Source organism: Homalodisca vitripennis, chromosome 8, assembly GCF_021130785.1.
Source record: "Homalodisca vitripennis isolate AUS2020 chromosome 8, UT_GWSS_2.1, whole genome shotgun sequence".
Classification (NCBI taxonomy): Eukaryota; Metazoa; Arthropoda; class Insecta; order Hemiptera; family Cicadellidae; genus Homalodisca; species Homalodisca vitripennis.
Genome location: NC_060214.1, coordinates 67,307,877 through 67,331,064, shown reverse-complemented (window position 1 = coordinate 67,331,064; position 23,188 = coordinate 67,307,877). Strand labels below are relative to the sequence as shown.

At 42.2% G+C, this 23,188-nt stretch overlaps 1 protein-coding gene across 1 annotated transcript in view; it reads right to left on the bottom strand.

Annotated features, from left to right (window-relative positions):
• The window catches only part of LOC124367665 (extensin-like), a 128,529-nt gene that overhangs the window by 29,960 nt on the left and 75,381 nt on the right, over positions 1-23,188 (bottom strand). The window contains 1 exon segment of the mRNA XM_046824673.1: positions 20,473-20,511. Within this exon segment, the coding sequence (XP_046680629.1) occupies positions 20,473-20,511 (39 nt within the window).

The following is a 23,188-nucleotide window of genomic DNA, read 5'->3' as shown; positions in this document are numbered from 1 at the left end:
ACACAATGAGCTGTCGCGGCACTTGCGGCTCATCAAAGTCGCGTAAACAAAGGAACGAGTAACAAAGGAGATAAAATGCGCTCAAAACACGCCAGTTTATCGCCGGCCCTCTTGCGAGGCCGAGCCGCAACTTTTCACACATAAAACAGGCCGAGTTGCCGACAAAAAGTTTCAAAACGGTCTTGAGAGAATAACCCGCCCCGGCGAACACGGCTCATAAACTTGGCCCGATGAAAAGAATAAACTTTTTATACGAGACAAGAGAAAAGTAATATTCTTAAGTGAATTATTACGAAAAGTTTAGGCGAGGAAGTTATAAAGAGGTCGAGTCAAAAGTTGGCAATTTATGGGGGGACGAGTTGTCGTGTTCAGGGAGGAGAGGGGTGTCTGGTACTTAGGGGAGACTCTTCCACATCACTCTAATCGGAGATTGTTGCAAATCACTCTCATAGCCTCTTATCTGATACTCCTGCGAATCACTCTTATCACAAACTCCTACATATCACTCTCATCGCATACTCCTATATGTCACTCTCATCGCATACTCCTATATGTCACTCTTATCGCAAACTCCTACATGTCACTCTAATCAGAGACTCCTGCAAACCACATATTGCAAACTCCTACATATCGCTCTTATCGCAAACTCCTACATGTCACTCTAATCAGAGACTCCTGCAAACCACATATTGCAAACTCCTACATATCGCTCTTATCGCAAACTCCTACATGTCACTCTAATCAGAGACTCCTGCAAACCACATATTGCAAACTCCTACATATCGCTCTTATCGCAAACTCCTACATGTCACTCTTATCGGAAACTCCTACATGTCACTCTAATCAGAGACTCCTGCAAACCACATATTGCAAACTCCTACATATCGCTCTTATCGCAAACTCCTACATATCACTCTAATCGCAGACTCCTATATGTCACTCTTATCGGAAACTCCTACATGTCACTCTAATCAGAGACTCATGCAAACCACATATTGCAAACTCCTACATATAGCTCTTATCGCAAACTCCTACATGTCACTCTAATCAGAGACTCCTGCAAACCACATATTGCAAACTGCTACATATCACCCTTATCGGTAACTCCTACATGGCACTCTTATCGCCAACACCTACATGTCAATCTTATCAGAGACTTCTGCAAATCACTTATCGCAAACTCGTGCATATCACTTTTATCGCAGACTCTTGCAAATCACTCTTACGAGACTCCTACAACCAGCGTTCTTCGCGTAAGCGACATAATCATACTGGGGTACGCGACTGTTGACAGATTGCGTTAGATGATCCCCACTTCTAACCTGGACAATCATATTTATTGATCTAATATTAACGACTGACTACTAACAATTTACAAAAATTAAATTTGGGGAATATTTTTTGACTAACTGTATTTCATTTTGTAAATTGTGTTCCTTTTCTTCGTAGTACGTAATCTCATGTATATATTTCCTCTTCTGCATTCAACATTATAGATAATCTTTCCTTCAAATTATTCATCATAAGTAGCTTTATCCCGGCCAATTCCTTCTTTTTTCCTATGACCAAATATTATTACGCCTTAATAAAGTTTCTTCTCCGTAGTCCCGTCGATGTTTAAACAGTTCCTTATTTTGACCCCAATACTTGAGAAATATTCCCTTTCTTACAAATGATTCATACGTTTCACAATGGACAATGTTATTACACAGTGGCAAATGGGGGCCCTCAAGAGTAGCTAATAATATATGACACTAAACAATATTACAGCTCCACTTTCCATATAAGAATTACTTGACGGTAGGCTCGGTTCGGATCAGGCCAAGAGAAAAACAACGATTATACCCAAGCGAGCGTGCAGTATAATCTGACAGCTCGTGTATAATGGGCAGGCAATCACTGGGGTCAAATGGCTGCGTAATTGTAAGCCCGCCATTATCATAAATAATGGACCCACAAAAACACCGTTCCGCGCTAATTAATTTACCCAACACTAACATCTGGCCGGTTTACCCTTTGCCGGGCTATTTTTCAATCGCCCCACCGCCCCCGCCACCCCCTGCTACAGCACGCCACTGGAAGTCCGATAAATACCGCTGTTTACCTACACGGGCCGGTTGGCATCGAATCGGAAAATATCCCGGCAGATTTGTTTATTTATTTTCGGCCGCCAAACAAAACTGCAATAGCTGCTGCACTAACCTCGATTGTTCGCGGAAATATAAATCCTTTTCACTATAAAACACTGCCGCGTTATTATGCCGGCAAATTGGAATCCGCGATTTGTTTGGTCGCGAGTAATAATTGCACTCGGCCATCATTTAATCTCAATTTCACCAAATCAAACAAGTAACATAATACCGCACGAGTTTCCAGAATCAATAATGAATTCACGTTCTCTCTGGTTAAATGTTATTTGATCATAATTATTCGCGAGCTTCAAGCCCGATATTACACAATACCCACGATATAAACTATGAAACGTTACTCTTACAAACGATGTTAGTCGTTTCTTCACCTAAAAATTGAAATTAATACTAAATACGAAACCGTAACAGAACCTAATTATTGTTCTGACTACTCAGTTTACTCTTCTAGTTGCGTCAGGCGAGGCGGCGCGGCGAGCGGAAGGCACCGATCAACAAAAGTGAGCAACAGAGGAGAGGCGACCCCACAGTCGGACCCCGGAGACCCCACGGGGACACGGTGAGAGGAATCAACAGCCACCGACTGTGGAGCCGCCCTCGTACTATTAGCGAATTTCCCACAGGACTTCATTCTTCTCCCCACAACACAAACAGTACCCTCAAGATCCCTGCCCCTGCGGGCCGGCATCATCATCGTCTGCCGAGTCAATCAACTGTCAATCTGTTCAACGTGTATCTACCGCTTTGGAAATGTGCATTTCATTCCAGGCCGCGCCTTTCACCTTGGCGACGCCGCAAACTCCAGCATCCCGGCCCGGATATGCAGACAATTCCTCCCACCTTGCAGTCTTCAGTTAGACGTACAGAAGCTCTTGCCGTCAAAGCGTACGTACATTCCGATCTACTAATTCCCTCTTTCTCGGTTCCCCGACAATGATACAATTACAAGTAATTGAGCCTAAACAATGGCGCGGCTTGTAACTTGTGTCAGCTAATGTGGCAATTATGATTCACGTCCCGCAGTCACACCTGTGATCGCCGCGGCACAAGTGGGCGTACAATAGCCTGCTAACAGGAAATCTGCGAGTGGACTTAATCACGATGGCAGTGGAGTTATAAAAAGTAAGTGCGATAAGTAATCGGCCCTCTCGCTCGCGGAGATGACGGCGGTGATGCAAGCGGAAAACCCGCTCTCCCGTCATTGTTCTCTCTGATTACAGACTGGAGGTTATGAGTTTTTCACGACGCTGTTGTTGACGGAAAATCCCCGACTGAAAAAAAACCCTACAACGTGGCAATTTGTGCTGCAACCAAGTTGCAACATGCGCGCCGATTAACTTGGCACGCCACAAGTAGTATCACCGCTCTCGTCGTTCGTTTCGAAATCCAGGTGTTCGACATTCTAAGAAAATCCAGACTATGAGAATTCCTTTTATCGTTTTTTAAAGCGAACACTGAAAGTCGCTAACCCAACAAATCTCCGGAGCGTCCATTCAGAATCGGTACAGCGGCTTTATGAAGCTAAAGTTGCAGTTAAATTTGCTTAATTCGAGCAGGTGAGAGGAGGCTGATAATTTGTTTACAGGGACAATTAGTAGGGCTGCCGTTGTATCTCTGTCTGGCGCTCGTTTAATAAAACATAATCCCTAATGAAAACTAATGAAGGTGGCGGCGGGTAGGAACGGGCTGCAGATTCGTGTTGTGGGGGGTGGAGGGGGAGTGAGATCGCGGCCCGTAATTCAATACAACCCCTTTCCTCGTTCGGCGATAACTGGCCCGACCTCCCCTAAATAATTGGCTATTAATTAATTAACAGGGTCTGCCCTGCAAATGGAATTGTCCGCTCGCTTCGGCGCGTTTTGATTAGGTTAACCGCCCGGTAAAAGCGAGCAAAGTCGACGCGCGGTGCACTCTCCGCCGGATCCGGTTAACTCGATCGGCCCTTTGATGTGTACCGCTGAAAACTGGGAGGACAGTTTGGCAATAATTGTACGTGAGGTGGTGACAGTCCTCTGAAGCGATTTTCCCTTCCAACGAGATTTGAAAGGGTTTACGAAACCGACCTGGTCATTTATGTTGAAGCCAACGAGCATCATTTGAGAGGCGACCAGTATTTTTTAGTCTAGAAATAATTATTAGCATTCTGTAAAGTTACCACTCAAGATGCCTGTCCAGTTGGAGAGGCTAGAGTCAAATTTTCACTGTATAAGAACACAAAATAGATTACGTGTAAACTCTCCAACGAAAGATTCGATTGACAGGCACGCTAGTTTCCAAGTGGGGGGTCGGTCGAAATGGATGACAGGAAAACGTTAAAAATAATATATCGTATGAGAGAAACTGATCTCAGTCTATTTTAATATCTTTATATTAAGATATGTAACCTTTTGCACCTGTAACCTTGTTTGCACCTATATATTTATATGTTTGGATTACACTAATACAACTCTAACATTAACGTGAATGGAAATTCGTTATAAGTGTCTTATTAAAATATTTTACATGTGAAAAATATTCTATGCCATGCTTTTAACATTTACGACTCCCTCCCGCTGTATGCTAGTGCGATTGGTAATAGATTTCTTTATTAAGGAATATCTATCGATTTCACGGAACACTAAGTTTTCCCCTACACAATCCAAATTGTATCTCGACTCCCAGGTGTGGTAATCATATTGTTGAGTTTAATTTTAGTAGACAAGTGAATACCCTATTTCTTACGAAAATTATTTAAAAGAGCTGTTCGCCCGTCTGTGCGATGATTCATGATAGAACGGTTGGTACACAAATGAAACCTGTTGTGGTGCATAGGTGAATCTTGGTCCAAGAAAAATCCCTAACGATTTTGGAAACAAACGGACAAAAAGAAAATGATCCTTGAAATTAAATAAGGGCTTTATTAAAGATGAGGAATTAGGGTTATCACGGCCTCTCTAACCACTCACCCTCAAAAGGACCGTGTGATAACTCTTGGTTGAAAGGTCCTACAGACTTGAAACTAGGTTTATAACTTCCTCTTGGTCCAAATTAGAGTTTCTGTTGCGTTCGGTCCGTTTCACCGATACTCCGTTGAATCGGTTTATGGAATTTCAATAAAAACATTAAACGTCGATGACACAAGGATTCAAGATTACAATAAAGCACGTTTTGTCAAACCGGACAAAAACCCAAGCTTCCATGATTGGCGACGATTAATTTAGAGTTTTCTCCCGCGCTCGCCGCCGCTTTGAAAATTAAAGCCATGCAGAATCGGGCCACTAATTGGAGATATCGGATGGAGCCATCAATAAAGCGTTTATCCCGCCCGATGACAGTTCATTAAAGGCTTTCATTGCTTTTAATTTAACGGCGCGCCATTGCTTGGGCAGCGACAGCCGATATACGCGGCGGTGACTGTCGCTGTCCGACCGTAAGTGGTACACCTGGTGGGAATTTGCTCATCTTCGTCAACCTACACATTGTACTAGCGTGGTATATTATCAATAGCATAATTAATTAGGCATCACCAATTATCGCCTATTACAGTATATAATTAAAAATATAATGTCATTAAAAAGGTTTAAAAAACCAGATAAAAAATTATTTTCATTCTAAAAACAGTTTACTTACTTTCAAAAAATATAAGAAAATTTACAGATAGTTAAGATGCTGATATATTTCAATAAGAGAAAGCCTACATTTCCAGTTTAATTGGTAGTTGTTATAACATACATAACCAATTATTATAACACTACAGTATAACAGGATTTCGGACTTTTGCCATCGTTACATGTTGCAAAAGGTATAACACAACGTTTCGAGGATTGGAATCTAACCTCTTCGTCAGGGTGGGGGAAGTATTAGTACATACACAAATAAAGGCCAGAAAGAAGAAAATAAGGGAAAGAACAGAGTTCAAACGTACCCAAAGCTGCTTAGCGTCTAGTCGAGGCGTTGCCACTGCAGAGAATGCAAGGTGCGAGCAAACACAGTATAGCTAAGGACTTTGAGTAGGAGATATACACGGAAATACTAATACGAGAAATTCACACACAGTATGTAAGCAAAGAAGGTGTAAATAAAAAATAAGTACAGCAAAAGTATGGAGGAGAATAGTTGAAAAGAAATATACACTCGGAAGAGGACTATATACGAATAAACACACAAAGAAGTATAAACGACTTCTTTAGTTACAAATTACACTTCTGTAGTTTTTCATCTTCTTTTAACGATGTCTTTTTAATGACACACCACAAGTGTGGAGGAAGTGTTTGTTTTTAGCCCCTCCCTTTATGTGGAAACGATGACAACGACCAAAAAGCATTATTTCAGGGTCTCGGTAAATGTTCCCTAACTAAACATCTCTATCTGCACTCAATCAAATGTTAAGAGGGGAGAAGACATCCCCCGTCTATGTGAGAAGTATGCGGTGACAATAGGAGGGGGTGAGAGGAATGAGTGATGAGACAACGAACAGTTGGGATTTCTGGCAGCCCATTCTTCCCTAAAATAACCACTCTTTAGACGGCAAGTTACACTATTGAATTTTAAATTGCTAAAATGTCTATACACGATAGGAGTACCCCAAACAATTTGTCGTTTAACAGGCTTTACTGAGGTTCAACGCAAAATTTCAATTCTATAGATCATTCCATTAATGACAGATAACCATTATTGTGTACATGCTCCGGCAAGCAAAACACAAATTGTGTCAGACAACTGTCTGTCTGGCTGTACACACGATATCTCGACATGAGCTCACTTGCAGACATGACATTGTGCACAAAGCATCGTTTCTATACAGGTAACAGTTCGATGATGCTGGTGCATGTAACTCCGTAAAATCTGGCTGAGCGTTAGTGAAATTTTTGTACTGGTATTATGGATTGGCAAGATAGCAACGAGAATAAATAAAATTGGAAACAAACAGAGTACAGTGAGTACATCACAACGTCTGTGACATTTCAACATCTGACGTAGTAACACATGTAATCAGAATGAAATGGGCTATAGAGTGGAAATTAGGCGTGCGACTTCAGCGAAGCCTGTTGCACGCGACACGTGTTGTGTCGTACTTCTGCCTTGTAACATTACAGAGTTCTTGGTAAACCCCGAAGTTGTGTCGTCGTACATCCGATATTGTCCACCCCTACACTAATTCTATTACCGTTTCTGGAAACGGTTACAGTTCTGACTGATTCCCGCACGCGCAGTTACGAACCGACTGTATTAACCGTACACAGCCTGTTGCTACAAAGCAACCCTGCAGTCCCGGGAACGGATTGACCTCCCCCCCCGCCCCCAGCCAACCACACTGTCGATTGTTACGGATAACCGTAATCACAGATCCGCTCAGCCAGGTTTTAATTGCCCGACAAACAATCGGCTTTCAGTCATAATCGCGGCTTGTCGCGGACACAGCAGGGGATTACGCTGTGCAAATGCAGGCCGGATAACGCATCGGCGCTTTTTCAGCATCCCTGCAGTAGTAACAGAGGATTTACACCGCGTGGTTAAGTGATTAAAACAAATAATTTGAACTTTTTTGACGTAACTGTTAGATAATTACTAATTGCATTATTGTTTGTATTAATTACAAAACACTCCATTCCAAAATGGATATCAAATTGATTATTACTTAATTATCTTAGATTCCACGCTGATTCTGAACCAACAACAAAATGTTCCCTTACACGCCCGATCTTCGGTTCAATTCAAACAGACATTTCTCGGATTACACGAAGTAAATATTCAATTTTTCATTCGGAAATTGGAAATGCAATATTCACGACAGTCACATCGGGAATGCAAAAAATCCCGGAGTGATAAAATAACCATCACGGGAGATTTGCTCATCCGGCAGCCGCAAAAATTCAATCATATCCTCGCACGCCGCTCATCACCCCCCCCCCCCGCCGCGCCATTGAGCTTGTCACAGTTCGGTTTCCAATACAAATTTGAAATTGTAGTCCGAATAATAGCGGCAGGTTGCTTGTATTCTATTGCACTGCTACCACGATTGCATCATCTACATGTACGAGTATCTGTCAACATCACACTGTATGAAGTGGGTGTTTACGAGAAGTAGCTACATCAGTTCCCTCTCTCGTGCATTTCATTCATACACGTACCGCCAATTACATTTTCTATTTTTAGAACTGAGAAAATCCAATCAACCACAAGGAAATCTTACACAATTGGAAACTGATTCGTTACTTTTACGACTAGTACTAGAATTTATGTTTGTTATTTACGATCAAAATTATCATTTGAATACAAAAGAATCTATTATCTGGTAAAATTGAGTCTTAAATTAAAAGGGCACTAATTCAATCCCCCTAATCGTTCACTTGTTAACGATTTGACATTTAGAACTCCAATCATCATTTTGCTGCTCAATGATCTGAAACTGATAAGAAATGCAACAGCATGAAATTCAGATAAGCACAGTTTTTCAAGCGTGTCCAGAACTTCTGTGCTAAGTAATGCCACTGAAAATAAAACTTATATTCTGTTTCTATAAATATTATTCATTGGTTTCTATAAATTAACACGGTTTTTCTCCAATAACATTTCGTACGGCTACTTTTTTAAGCTACACAAATACACTAAACAGTATAAATACATAATTTACTATCACTGGTAAATGATAGTATTAATTATCCTATCAATTATTAATTTTATTTGTTTCATTACAGGCAGCAGTGAATATGACACAATGAAAAGATAAAAAACAGATCTACACAGAGAATACACGGTCACGATCCACGGTCGGTGGGTATTTAACTGTTGCTGACTCACCAGCTGGTGGCAAGAAAACAATGGAAAGTCTTGTTGGTACAATTGGTTTAGTGAATACTAAGTACAATTGGTCGTTGTTACAGTATAACGCTGTATGGCACGCATATCAACGCGTAATGGAGGACGGATAAAAAATGTGGACGATTTTCTGCACAACAATACAGTAACACATAACGTAGCTATGGTGGGAAGCGGTGAATCAATGTGAACGTCGAGTCTAACTCCAATTCACCTTCCTTTTAGTGCAGGGTCTGAAATCTGATGCTGTCACTAGAAGAGAATACCTTCGAACGATTTAAAGAGTTCATTTGAGTTTCTTCGTAGCCGACGTTTTTTATCTCTTCAGACGAACATTGTTCCAGATGTGAAATATGTGACAGCGTCAGACTTCAGATGTTGCACCGAGAGGAAGGTGAACTGGAGCTAAGCTCAACTTTACATATTGAAGTCTTTGCTACAAAGTTGTGCTGTTAACAATTCCATAAATGTGTCTTCCATTGCATTTTTTGTATCTTTCGAAATAAAGATGAAATTATAGAAATGATTTTGTAGATGCAGATTTATTTGACCATATCAAGGTCTCGAACCCTAAACCTACATGATCGCCATGCAACAGTCAACTCTGGCATGGTGCATGCTTTGTACATGACGTTCCCTACACCAGTTATATCCTAAATCAATTTAAGTAATTTAAAAACCGTACAGTACCCACTGTAAATTTCGAGGAAAATGCCAAATTAACACACGGTAACTAGTTATGACGGTTGGTTTTAAAGTATAATCAATCTCTACGTAAACCTCAACTGTCCCACATACTGTTATAACCAAAAATTAACGTTCCTGCTAGTGTTGTCGCGAACTGAAACATGATTCCTGAGTAACTGAAAACAGCGTTTAAAACCGCAAAAATGCAAATTTCATGGAAAACGCGAGTAGTTAAAGGGTTTGCACACAACCTACGTTCCTTCACCACAGAGAGTCGACCTGTGATTGTAAAGAGCCTCGCGGGTATTTACGTGTCCCGGGGAAAATTGAAAGGCCGAGGGGATATCCAAAGAAAACACATCATCAAGGGAACAAAAGACCGCATTGTTTAGCGGACGACGGAGGGGGGAGGGGGAGGGGGTGAAGAGTACCCCCCCCCACCCACAGCCATCTCATTACAACACCTTAACCTACTAATGGCGGCTTGTTTAGCGGACCCATTGTTGCGTGTTGACCATTGTTGCCACGACCCGCCCGAGGAGTATTGTTGTCGCCGGAGTCACAACAATGTCGTCTTGTATTAGCTACTTGCTTCCCGTTTACACCGTACTCGTCGTCTCGGGAGCAATCAAGATAATGGAGATATGAATAAATTTCAGATAAGCACTATTTCAACGGTTTAAACAAGCTCGAGAGCATATTCTACTGTCTCGATTGTTCGACTTACGTACAACGTCAACGATGAAGCTACTGTCATTCAAGTATTAATTTCATAAAAGACAAGTAATTAACTCGTACAATTACTCAACTTATTGTTCATGGAAATATTTTGTGACATAGGCTACCAAAGAGCACTCATTCACTTACTGTAAAACAGTTAACAAAACAAACAAGTTTCGCGGAATCGATATCGACACTCGAGTTCGACAATCAAAGTCTGCTCGGGAATCGCCTTGTTCAGCAAAACGACCGGCACCGCTATCTCGATCCCTGATTGGTTGTTTGAGGAAATCTGTTTTAATGAGCCAGACTCAATTACGCACGCTTCGCTTCGCCTTGATGTTACACTTCCAAGTTATTGTCGACGTCATTGCGGAAGAAGTGAAAACTGTATTACAGCTGCGGGGGTCTACTCCCGTAAACAATACAATCTATAGTAGTAAAATACTATATGTTTTAATTTGCAGCAAACTATTGAAATTAAACATAAAAAGCAATATGGCATTACCAAACAGTATACTGCTTTTAGAAAAAATTACATTTCGGTTTAATTAAAAATATATTGGTTATTTATACAAAATAATCATGAAAACGATATAGTGACTTTCTACCAGTTTGTAAGTAAAACTTTCAATGAATTTTTTGATGAAAACGCAAAGCCGACGACTAAACTACTAGTTATCTACAGTATTTATCACAAGACGTATCCACAGTGCTTGCTGTCCAATGGGTCGTTCACACGCAAGAAGGGCGCGACAGAACTTAGCAAACAGACGCACAGACAGATGGACGAAACTGTCATTGTCCATCTGGAAATAGTTTGGAAGGATCTGGGAGTGATCAATTTCACGCGGTGTCCGCTGTACGTGGAAACTGGAAGCAGAGATACTCGGGTAGTACGCATAAATGTTCAAATAAAAGACACAAAATGTCATTAGTCTTTCGGGAAGACTACGTGTTGTTGGAGACAGCAGAAAATAGATCACCGCTTATTTACAGACGCCCGGTTGGGCTTCACAGTACGACACGTAAAAAATCCACTTTGTCCCTCTGGAACAAATGGGTTAGCCGCGACTATTCTGTGGTGGGAGCGCGGGTGGGTGGGGGGCTAGGGGGGTCATGAAAGGCATTCCTACAAGGTGTGAGATGGCACGAGCCACAACTAAATATAGTGTCTCTAGAGCTACCGACAGAGTGGCTTGTAGCGTGCAGCGTGCCGTCTCTCGTCCCTTGATTTACATCTGTCTCCCCCTCCCCCCCACCCACCCCCACACGCATACTACCAACAACATACGAATCGCCTACATCCAGTACTGTAATGCACATTGGGGTGGGGGAGGGAATGCGTCACGTACCAAAGATAGAAGTAGTAGAGTTAATGAAGTACTAGTTCCCTTATATATAATACTGTATTACCAAATAGCCACTGCGGCTGGGTCTAGGTAGATTAGACCCCCCCCCCCACACGCACGCACGCACGCACGCACGCGCGCGCACACACACACACACACACACACACACACACGTGCAGAAAATTGGGACCGGCCGCATTTTCACCCTGTTAGTTAACGTCCCCAAAAAACTCTGATTTTTACAAATTTGTAATATTATCAGAAAAAGATTAATACACAGAGTTTGTAAACATCATAAAAATGATACCAAACATACAAGACGCTGAAATTGACACAGAGCATTGCTAAGTGATGAGTCCGGGCTCACCCCAACTTTCTGCGCTCGTGAGTGAGCACTCTTTAGTCGCAATCCTTATGTGCTAACACTATAGAGATGAAGTACTGACACCACGTACAATTTCACAAACAGTGTTGTGTTTAACCCCTTCCCACCTCAGTTGCAATCTCTTTTCCTTACCCTGATTTATTTTCAAGCAAAAATCCCTACACATTTTTAAAATTCATTTCGATGATTATTACTTCAAATCTCTGTTCCGAATCAAACTAATGGTGTATCACAAACCTGTGACAAGCTATTTTGGCATAGACAGAATAATATCGCTACATTCTGAGGGGGTTCACTGCTTCGTAATTTGAGCACTTACAAACAACCAAGAACCCTGTCAAGAAAAATATATTGGTGAGTAGAATTACTTAATGGTGGCCACTAAGACCACCTTCTGGAACATAATTATCCACATAAAGTTGTGAACAATGGTTATGTCGATACAGGATTATGCCGTACACATTCCATCTGTTCAGCATCGTCAGTAGCGTGGCTCGGTACGTGACTAACCCTCTCAGTACCACATTTATGAAACGGAGGCTTCTAGAAACCTCAACTTTAACACAACACCGTACTTGTCTACACGACATCACATCACGTGACCTGAAAATGACTCGGCTGTAACTCGATGATTCGACTCGACATCACAATGAAAGTTTGCCGATTGAATCAAGCGTTACAGATGTCAAAACACCGGCTGGCCTGTTCATACCTGGAAACACAATTACGGACCGGGTTATTGCGTTTTTCATATCTGTATTTATTTTCAATTGAATTGCGACAATTATAGCGTCCGTGTGACCCTGCACTGAGAGCGCAGTTTCATATTTTCACTGCCAACAGACCGTGTTTACAGACGAATTTTAATTTAACGGCGCGAGTTTGCCGGTATTTGTTTTAACCTCCGCGTCGACCGGCCGCGATTGTTTGTCTCGGTCACTGCGACCTCGCGGGCCTCGGTTCGCCCCAACTGTTTAGGTTTTATTGACCTGTTTATGTTTTCTCATCCTTTGTTATAGTTGGCCGTCTGTCGGCGGGGAGTTTACAAACTGCGTTTTTCCAGCTCTCCGTTGTTTGTTTTCGCTCGAATTCTGTGGCACGTTATGTTTAGACGCCCGGCGTTATCGTCGCTCTGTTCAAATTATGCGTGGAGTTTCCGTCTCCAACGTGCGGTTAAAACCGTTATAAATACGAAACAAAGCAGGTGCCAAGCAAGGTCCTTGCAGGACCCCAAAGAACTTTTTTTTTAAGTGTGTAAACAACATTTACAATATGATTATTATTTCACTTAAAATAGACATTCGCTATCCTAATTTTAAAAAAAGCATTGCAAAAGAAAATTATGCATTTTTGGCGAAACTTATATTGAAATGGAGTTCGATTCCTCAAGCACGCATACAGTTATTAGAAAATTGTAATAATGGGTCGACAGAGTGAAAATTTGTTTTTACATATTTTCCGCCTGTCCATTTATACATTCCATTTTCACTGTAACTGAAGGACGAAGAAATAATCAACACTAGTGTATTAGTAGCAGCAATATTCCGGACACTAACATTTTTTAATCAACTACTTTAACGTACACAGATAGTCACAGCACGTGTTCGACATGCACACGAAATGTGGTGCGTACGAATTTGTAAACCACAGAACTGTTTAATTCTCAAATACAAATGCGTCACTCAGTGCACCGTGTTGTATTTATACTCAATCCCACCTCTTGGAAAAATTGCACGACGCGGTCGGTGCACGGATTAGCGACAGTGGGGCGCGTTGGCGCGCAAATCACAGATGGGCTCGTTCCCGCCAACAAACAGCTGATCCGACAACCAACATAGCCGACGTGCCGACAGACGGTCATGTGTCCACCGTGTGCTGATGTTGTGTTGAGGGGCGGGGGAGGGAATCCAACTAATTAACCCCTGGCACCGGAGAGGGCGCTTATAGCAATCGGCCGGGGTTTAGGGGAGCGTGTTTTAGCCCACTTTATACCACTCGCGACTGTTTAATCACTTATCCTATTTAATCCCCAGCTCGCTGCGCTCGGCTCTCATGTTAATTTTGTTTCCCCGGATTTAGCATCTGTGTGATACAGTTTTTACGCGGATTTCAAATACATCTGCTTATTTTAAAGCACGGTAGACGAATAAAACAGAGGCTTATAAATAAATACTCGCTACTGAAATGATTTATAAAGGGGAACTTCTTAAACACTAATGGGACAGAGAAACATACGGATTTCATGTACGATTCAGCTCAATAAATCAGGTAGATTACTGTAATAAATTAACAAAATATATGATTTTTTAGCAATTCCTCTTGTATGAAGTGATTAATCTGTGACATAGTAAAGCAACGCGGTCGGAATCTCAACTTTTCGCTCGCTAAGGTCTCATTTACGGTAAAAATATACCCTATGAGTGCCTATCAGTACAAATACCGACAAACATGTCTATAATTATTGATATGTTGCATAATACACAATTCACGTTTACGAAATGTGCCTAAGTTATGTATCGATACGAAAACCGAATCGCACATAATAAATGGTACAACTACTGTGATGTATGTTTACTGTTGTGTTACGCTTATCCGTGTATAAATTAATCGATACGACGAGACTATCGATCACGGATATCCAATACTGTAAACATAATCACACATCTATATCTACTCTAGTGACTTCACTGTTAGTATTACTGTATTTATCAATCACGCAACGTTATAAATACAGGTACAAAAGTCCTAACTACATTTCTATATCGATACATAGGAATGTGATAAAGTATTGATATCGAAAGTCGCACCATCCATGCATGCAAAGAATCGATGAATGGACTAGCATCGCGTAGTTAATTCAATAACCAAACATCAGAGACACTCGGAGCTAACCTAACATCAGAGGAACTCAAAGCTAACCAAACATCAGGGATCTCAGCACTCCGTCACGCGTAGCAACAAAATTAAATTTAAACAATCCAGGAACACTTACAGATAAAAACAAGTATTTTTTAATAATCTAACTCTAAGGTATGTGCCAAAGGCACTCGTGTACTCAAAATCATTGAGCACGTCAAAAAGTAAAATCCCGAAATTCCACTTCAGCCATCTGGCATCCACATATGTAATTTTTATACGTAAGGCGGGCAGAAAAAGAGATAAAGGGCAAAGTGGAAACACGGGAATTAAATAAATCAGGTGAGAGAGGCGGGGGGGGAGGGGGTAAAGGTTGTTGGCGGAATACGTCACGGGTTTGACGAGTGGATACGGGAGGGAAATATTCCGACAAGATCTCACGTTCTCTAGAAGCACAAGTGAAATGTTTAAAGTTGTTCATTCGATACATGTATTTCGCGACATCACATGGTTCAGAGACTTTGTATTGTACCATTGTTAAATTCTCTATACGTTATAAATTGTGTTACAGAATGTATCTGTTTGTTAGTAGGGTCAATATATAATCCGGTCGTATTTAATCGGTCTTCTTCACATTTCTGAGGAATGCGATACAAAAACCCATCACCTAACCGGGAATCGAACTTGTGACCTCTCGGCTGAGCTCCACAGCCCGGTCCCAAGACTGAGAAAGAGGCAGAATTGCGCTTCTTTCTGAAAGCAAAAAATTAACTTCCATAAGGCAGACGGGTGAATCACCTTGATAAGTTACAACATTTAGATTAAACTGTAACAAATATCTAGTACATACGTTTTTGTGACACGTGTATCAGTCGCATCAGACCGAACTGCGTCATCATACAGGCGTAAAATCACGTCAGATCTCTGCCTATCCCCCCTGGGATTCAATGTTTGAAAGAATACCGCGCGCAAGAACTGTTTCAGTGTCCAAATATTGTTGCCCTTTCGGTTTTCAGAATCTGGAAAATTATTAGGTTTCAAAATACCAAATACCACAAACAATATTCAGGATGGAAAGGCTTAGTTGGAGAAAATGTAAAGACTAAGCCATAATTATGACGGTTGGTAACTAACGTAACCTTAAACATTGAAAATGTCCATAACGTAACAATGTATTGTTCCAAAAACAGTAAACAATAATGGCATAATATAACAGGAAATTCTAAGAGGACACTGTCAGCAGTCGACAACAGCAATGGCAATTTCCTGGTCGTCTGGAAATAGGTTCTAATTAACGTTTTAAAGAAACAACTGTTTGTCGGCGGCGACTCGAGTTTATTATAATTTTACTACGTACCTTTAATTAAAATCTTAATACGTTCCAGGCCCAACTCTGATTTCGAGGAAAGAGTCATATGATTTTGATTGATTCATAAATCTCTCAAGTCGTTAAACATTTACCGCGCATATAAAGAACTGATTCACCTGATACGTGCGACTGTTTTGCCACTTCCGCTCGGCGCAATATTCGCGGATACATTTATAATCAGTCTTCGCGTCGTTATAGCGAGTTTACTGTAACGAAAGTGGTGTTCTTAGGTTTAGGTTAAGGTCGTGTCACGATACCACTTCAGGAAAAGTGCCAACACTGTTCGAAGGGACATTTCATATCCCTCTTCTCGGTCGGTACTACTCCCACTCCCCTCGGCTGCACGAAAGGCGACCTCCACCCTGTCCCACTGCTGCCACCATAAACACGTTTTATTCCCTCAGATAACGACCTGTGCGGTGGCTTACGGCGGCATGAATTAAAGATTACGGGACGGCGTGCGCGGTTTGCTGCACCCACTGAGCGCTCTGATTAAATCCAACAGTAAAGAGAGGAATTGTAACAGCCCCCACCCCACGTCCCATCACGGGTCCGATCCAGTAGTACGGTAGGACGGAGGCAATTTGCATTACGAAGGAAGAGCACGATCTATAGTATTATCAAATAGCGACTGTGGCTGGGTCCAGGTAGATTCACACCAACACACACAAACACACACACACGCGCGCGCGCACGCACGCACACACAGACCCCACACACACACACAAGTACAGGGGATTAAGAGCGGTCCGTTAGTCACCTAATCCGATTACCCTATCAAACCTAGACTTTTGCTTTCTAAAGTCACCCCAAAGTGATTTGATTATAACAGATAACGACAAAAATGATACAAAACAACGTATGACACACTGAAGTTGTCACAAAGAATTGCTTACTTTCGAGTCCAATATGTTACCGAATATGACACGGGACTGAAACCGGGCAGGCCTCAACCCTCTGCGCTCGTGAGTGTGGGGGTGCGTGGGTGCGAGGCAAATGTCTCACTCTTCAGCCGCAATCCTTATTTGCTAATACTATAGTACTCGTGAACTCGTGAGAGGAATGACCAATGGGTCAAAACCATGGACGCGCTATTTTTGGTGCTAATCAAAATGGAAAGATTGCAAAGGGGTATGAAACAATGATTCTCAGAAACCAGTTAAATCAAATCAGCGAGGGACAAAAATATTGAGAGACTACAAATTTCAAGTTTGACATAATTTTCATTCACTTTTTCTCGTCGGCTGGTGTTGATATGATCGTTAACAGCCCCTTGATAAATAGACTTCACTAACGCTCAGCCAGGTATCGCCCACTTTATAAAATGTACGCATACATGTTACAAAATGTTGCCGAAATCGTAAACAGCATTTTAGGCAAGCGTTGCCTTCGTCTACAACATAATTCTCTTCACTTAAATATTTTATTATACTCTTTTAATGAGAAACATATTTTCTAAACTGTTGCCCCATTACAGAAAGACAAGTAGAAAGTCTGCAGTTACCCTACTATATGACAAGTAACATTTAAATATTTATAAAATTTACCTCGGTTTGACAAGGAATAAATGTAAATATTAGAAAAGTTATCTTGGTTCGACAATTAAATAGTACAAAAGTTACATTGGTTGGACAAATAATGTATTTAAACATTACAATACTGAACTTGCATACTGTGTTTAAAGCAGTGAATTGCCCATTTACCTCCAAAAACTTGAAATACAAAAAAGCGACAGACTTTAAAAACATCCAATATCCACCCCGCTGGTGGCATCACTGTTGAGCTCGCGAGCCGGGGGGATGATCGCGAACCCCTGTGCTTATCGGGCAGGACTGTGACAGAGCAGTTCCGGGGGCGGGGAGGGGGGAAGTCGCTATAAAGTTGAACCGCCGTCGTTGGGGAGAGACTGTAGAAGCCGTAAACAGGCGGAACGACCTGGGTAATAACCATCTTCCCTTGAGTCGATAGCCTCCCTCCAGCCCCCTCCCCCACTCACACCATGGACGTCCGGAGATTCCAGGGTGTCTTGGGCAAAGTTCGGGATATCGCCGAGGGAGAAACCTTGGCCCGCTTCCCACAGACGCTGGCATACGCGAATCCCACATTATAATCCACGAGACTAAACGTCCAAATATGACTGAGATGTAACTTTATTACTGTCAAAATGTCATATATGACAATGAGACATTAATCACTAAATTAACTAATTAATTTTTTAAATATTAACCGTTAAAATTTCTATCTGTACGCATGTCCTAATTACGGGGTTTACATGTTCAAGTACATATATTGTAAATCAGAAGCAAATTATACTAATAAAGTTTACTTCCAAAACCCCACCATTAAATATTTACGTAATCAGTTTTGAACGCGCTTTATCACAAAACATTTAAACATTAAATTACAATAATATTGCTGAAATACGAACAAAACTGTTCTTTCTATGCTTTTCATTCAATCAAAGACCATTGCATTACGTTAAAAACACTATAAGCTAATCAATGTTGTATACCGGTTAAAAATACTAACAGTGACGTCCTCGAACGGGATAATATTAGAATAGTTTTTATATTTGGAAATTAATCACGGTTGTGAAACCGAGATAAACTTGCCGCGAGTCATGCCGCGTATCTCAGAGTTGCACAGTAGGCAGGTGCAGGCGCTAGTAGGCAATATAGCTACAGGACCCACGCTCGCCGCCGCCGTTACGAGAGACACAGACGCCAACTCTGCCTACATTCTCTTATCTTTTAAAAGTGTGCAATGCATACAATACAGTAGTAGACTGGAGAGTGCTGGTTTCCGTGTTTTACACATATCGACAATGCATCGACCTTGGCAAAAATCATAATTAGTTCTATTAGTTAAATCAAATGTGCTGGCCCACAACGGTTCTTATATGGTTTAAGTTTTCCCGACACTTCTATCTATTGGTTATGACGGAGGGGGTGGGGAGGGTTGTAATTTCCCTCATCACCGACCTCCTCTTCACTGGAAAATACAATATGTGACACAAAACTTGCTTTATGTTTGGGCATATTTTACGCAAAGCAACACAATTAGTAGTAGGAACAGAAAATTGAAGGAAAGATTAAATGGATTGTACTTGTGAAGTGGTAGCATAGGTCAAGGTCATTCCCTATATAAAAGCCATTAGAGTGCCTACTACACAAATGTCTCAAACTGCACGGTATTAATTTCAAAGCGATTTTATTCTGTACTATGAATCACGGGAGAAGTGAGAGAGGACCGTACTGTATCTAGATCAATACAAGGTGCCACCTACAAACGTGTAGTGCAGTACAGTATATGTGCCGCACTGCAGACTGCAAGCAGTGACTGTCTATCTATGGTTATGTAGACGGGGGGATGACAGCACACAAGGGAGGGAGGGAGGCGGGGGGACGAGATTTGTACCGATTAGAGCGGCCCTCTGCACTATTAATCCCCATAGAGCACTCTGGCAACCGTAAAAACTTTATGGCCAACGCCACTTTATGAAATTGACACCCCCCCCCCACCATAACGCTTCCCTCCCTCGCGTTTTCATGTCGCGTTCACAGATTTTCTCTATTTATGACACTTCAGTGCCTTCCCTACGCCCTCCCCTTTTTCTTCACTAGGCCATTATTGAGGTCTGACTTACGATGTCTTGAAGGGAGGAAAGGTGAAATCTTTAGATAGGAAGTTGAGGTACGACTGAAAGGAATCTATTTTGAAAACGGTCCTCCTCACCTGGAAACGGTCCTTGAACAGATTTCTTGCCATACGACTGAGTGGGGGGGCGGGCGCGGATACTACACGATGACCCAGTGAGCCAAGTCCTGCACAGTGACTGATGACGGATCGATGGCAGACCGAGACGTCCGTTGTCCGTTACATAATAACGCGGGCGTGGAAGTGGAAGAATTAAACATTCAAGAAAATTACAGCGGTGGGGCGGGGTAGGGGAGGGGATCACGCGAAGACGCGTCGCTCGTATCTCCCACTTCTGGAACTTCTCATCAACTTTGTCGACACGCCATTCTTCCATACTGGACTTGTTGAACACTAATAGACAAGTACACGGGACGAGACAGACAACCAAGGATGAGTGGGGAATGTATCGGTTAGTTAGAGGATAATGACACTAACACAAAAGTACTGAGCTAGAGTTACCTTCCACCGAGAATCCTTTTGAACGGACTTGGCACCGACCTGAAATCAGGAACAAGGCATTAAACACGCGCAACGTGTGTAAGACTTACATAACACATACTGAAATGTTTAAATCATAGTTATCAGGGTTCTTCAAACCTTCACACCACTCTCCATACTGCCACTGCCGACTCGCGAATAGACAAACACGTACTTCCGGTCTCGTGTTTAGATTCATGTTTAAATCTAAAAATTATTAAAAATCCTATGTACAATCACATTTTTTCAACATCTATCCTCCCCCGAAACGGAATTCTGGATACACCCCTGGGGTATCCTATCTCTAAAGAGATACCGTTCTACACAAGGGAATACGAAAGACACGTCTTTCTCTACACACAAGGACCGCTAAATACATTGATGTTGTTGTGTAGACGTGAATAACCTCTTATGAGGCACGTTCGCGGTTTAACCCTTCGCAATCTATTAACACCAGAAGTTATGAAGTACTGTATGTTACTATTTTAATATAATTATAATCGCATAGTCTATGTATGTAATATTGATAGAAGAAATTCTTAGAAAAGATTTAGAAGACCCCAATTTCTCAACAATTCTCAACTATTACTGTTGTTCAATAAAGTATAAAATTCAAAGACTATCAAAACTGAATTGCGTGGACGATCATCTATAAGGCGAATATCATTCCATTCGATTAATAGTGAACTTGAATAGTGATCACTAATCTAACTCAGAGAACGTGATGATACCGAGATGGTCTTCTCTCGGAGGTACCGGATGGAAGTGTTTGTGGAAACTAAAGTGGCGGATTTAAATTCAACACCACAATCCCCCTACAGCGGACAGTATTTGTGGGGATGGAGGAGGGGGGGGGGTTTGCTACGTGAGCAGAAAACAGCTGTAAGTGGGGGGGGGGTCCATCGCACAGTGAAATGTCAGATCGGTTGGAACAGTAGCCGTGTTGATGACGTCACCAAGTTACGATGCTGTGCTGAGGGAAAGCGGGTGAAATGTAAATAAATAAACCCACAAGCCAACGACTTTGGAGCCGCGCCGAAAATTGTTAAACGCGGAAATCCTCCCGCTGTTTCCCGGCAAAACGATGTCAGTGTTGGCGGGGATTTGTCGTGGCTGGCGGCGACATGTGCTGGCACAGCGCCCGCGGTCCTCCGCTCCTGCACCTCCGCCCACACGTCCCCCACAACCTCCATCTTCCATTGTTCTCCGTTGTGGAGGTCTGTCACAATGTCACACAAGAAGCTGCCGCAAAACATAATTAATTGGCAAATCTGAACATATATGACTAGCTTATTATACTTGAACACAACTTGCGTCTTCAATACAATACCCTTATTTTATTTTTATCTTTGTAGCGCGAAAATAGTTCCCGAGATGAAATTCAGTGATGAAAATATGCTAGTCCCATAAGGAACTTATTGCCTTTTGGTCATAAATTACCAATTAAACATAAAATCGACTTATTAACATAGTAAAACTATCAATTGTGAATTTAATTGTCGCATAATAACATCAATTCCTCAATCAATAACATAACATACAATAAAAAGTTAATGTAATGAATCTTGAAAAGTGCTTGTTGATTTTTCTACTCACAAAGCCCTTTCTTAGCACTAATGTAGATTGGACTTAATCGTGCTTTACTCTGTATTGAGTGACGAATTCATTTGTGTCCTCCATCAGTAAATTGGAGGAAGTGGTCAGCACGGTCAAGTGATCGGTGGGTTGGAGGGGCTAGGGGGGCAGCCAAACCGCACACCGCACACGGCCTCATACATTATAGATGACAGTCGAAGCAATGCCATTACGGGAGCCGGACCCCCGCGTAGTTCGCGCCAATTACGCCGGTCTACAGCGGTCGTCCGCCGGGCGTAAAAAACGTGTCCAACGCTACTGGTTCTAATTGACATTTCTCAGCCAGCCCCGTTTCCGTCACACAACTTCATTGCTGCGGCTAAAAAGGTGGTTCCGCGGTGGAAAAGGGCAACGCAACGCGACTGCCACCGTAACGGACCGGTAACAAATTAGATACGGGTACGGCCTGGGAATTAATACACTTCTAAAAACTAATTTAATGTATCTTAATTGCGCTGATTTTTTCGATGTCTCACACAGACTTCGCTTTCAGTGTCCGTTCAAATGTCGTCGAGTAGAAAGAGCAAATGGAATCAATTAAGACTGACACGTTTCAGTGGACCACACGGTCGGACACAGACACCCGCCCCCGTACTTTGTGCGACACCTCCAGAGAGCGCTCAGTGACGCCGGCACATGCACTATGCAGCGCCACATAAAACATACAAAACAACGTTTGCACGAGCGCACTTGTAACCTTTTATCGCGACGCGCTCTCGACGTGTCAAAACTGCACACATAAAGGCGCCTTTATCTCTGCGAGGGTAATAAATTGTAAACAGCGCTCCGCACTCGGCTCGGAGAACCCGCTGTCAAAGGCTGCACGCAGTTCTTTCAGCGCGCTCGAGAGCGGAGAAGAGCAGGCTGACATTTTCCGGTGGTGAATAAGCCATGAACGGCTTTGATTAATAATGTAGGTGACTGAGTACCCCCCCCCCGCACCACGTGCTGTGGCGGGACGCTGGAGCGCACTTCAGTGGAGGGCTCTACCAGATAATGAGGCTCGTACACGCACCGCCGCCCTTGATTACCATGTTCACACCCTCGCTTCTCTCACTGCCAT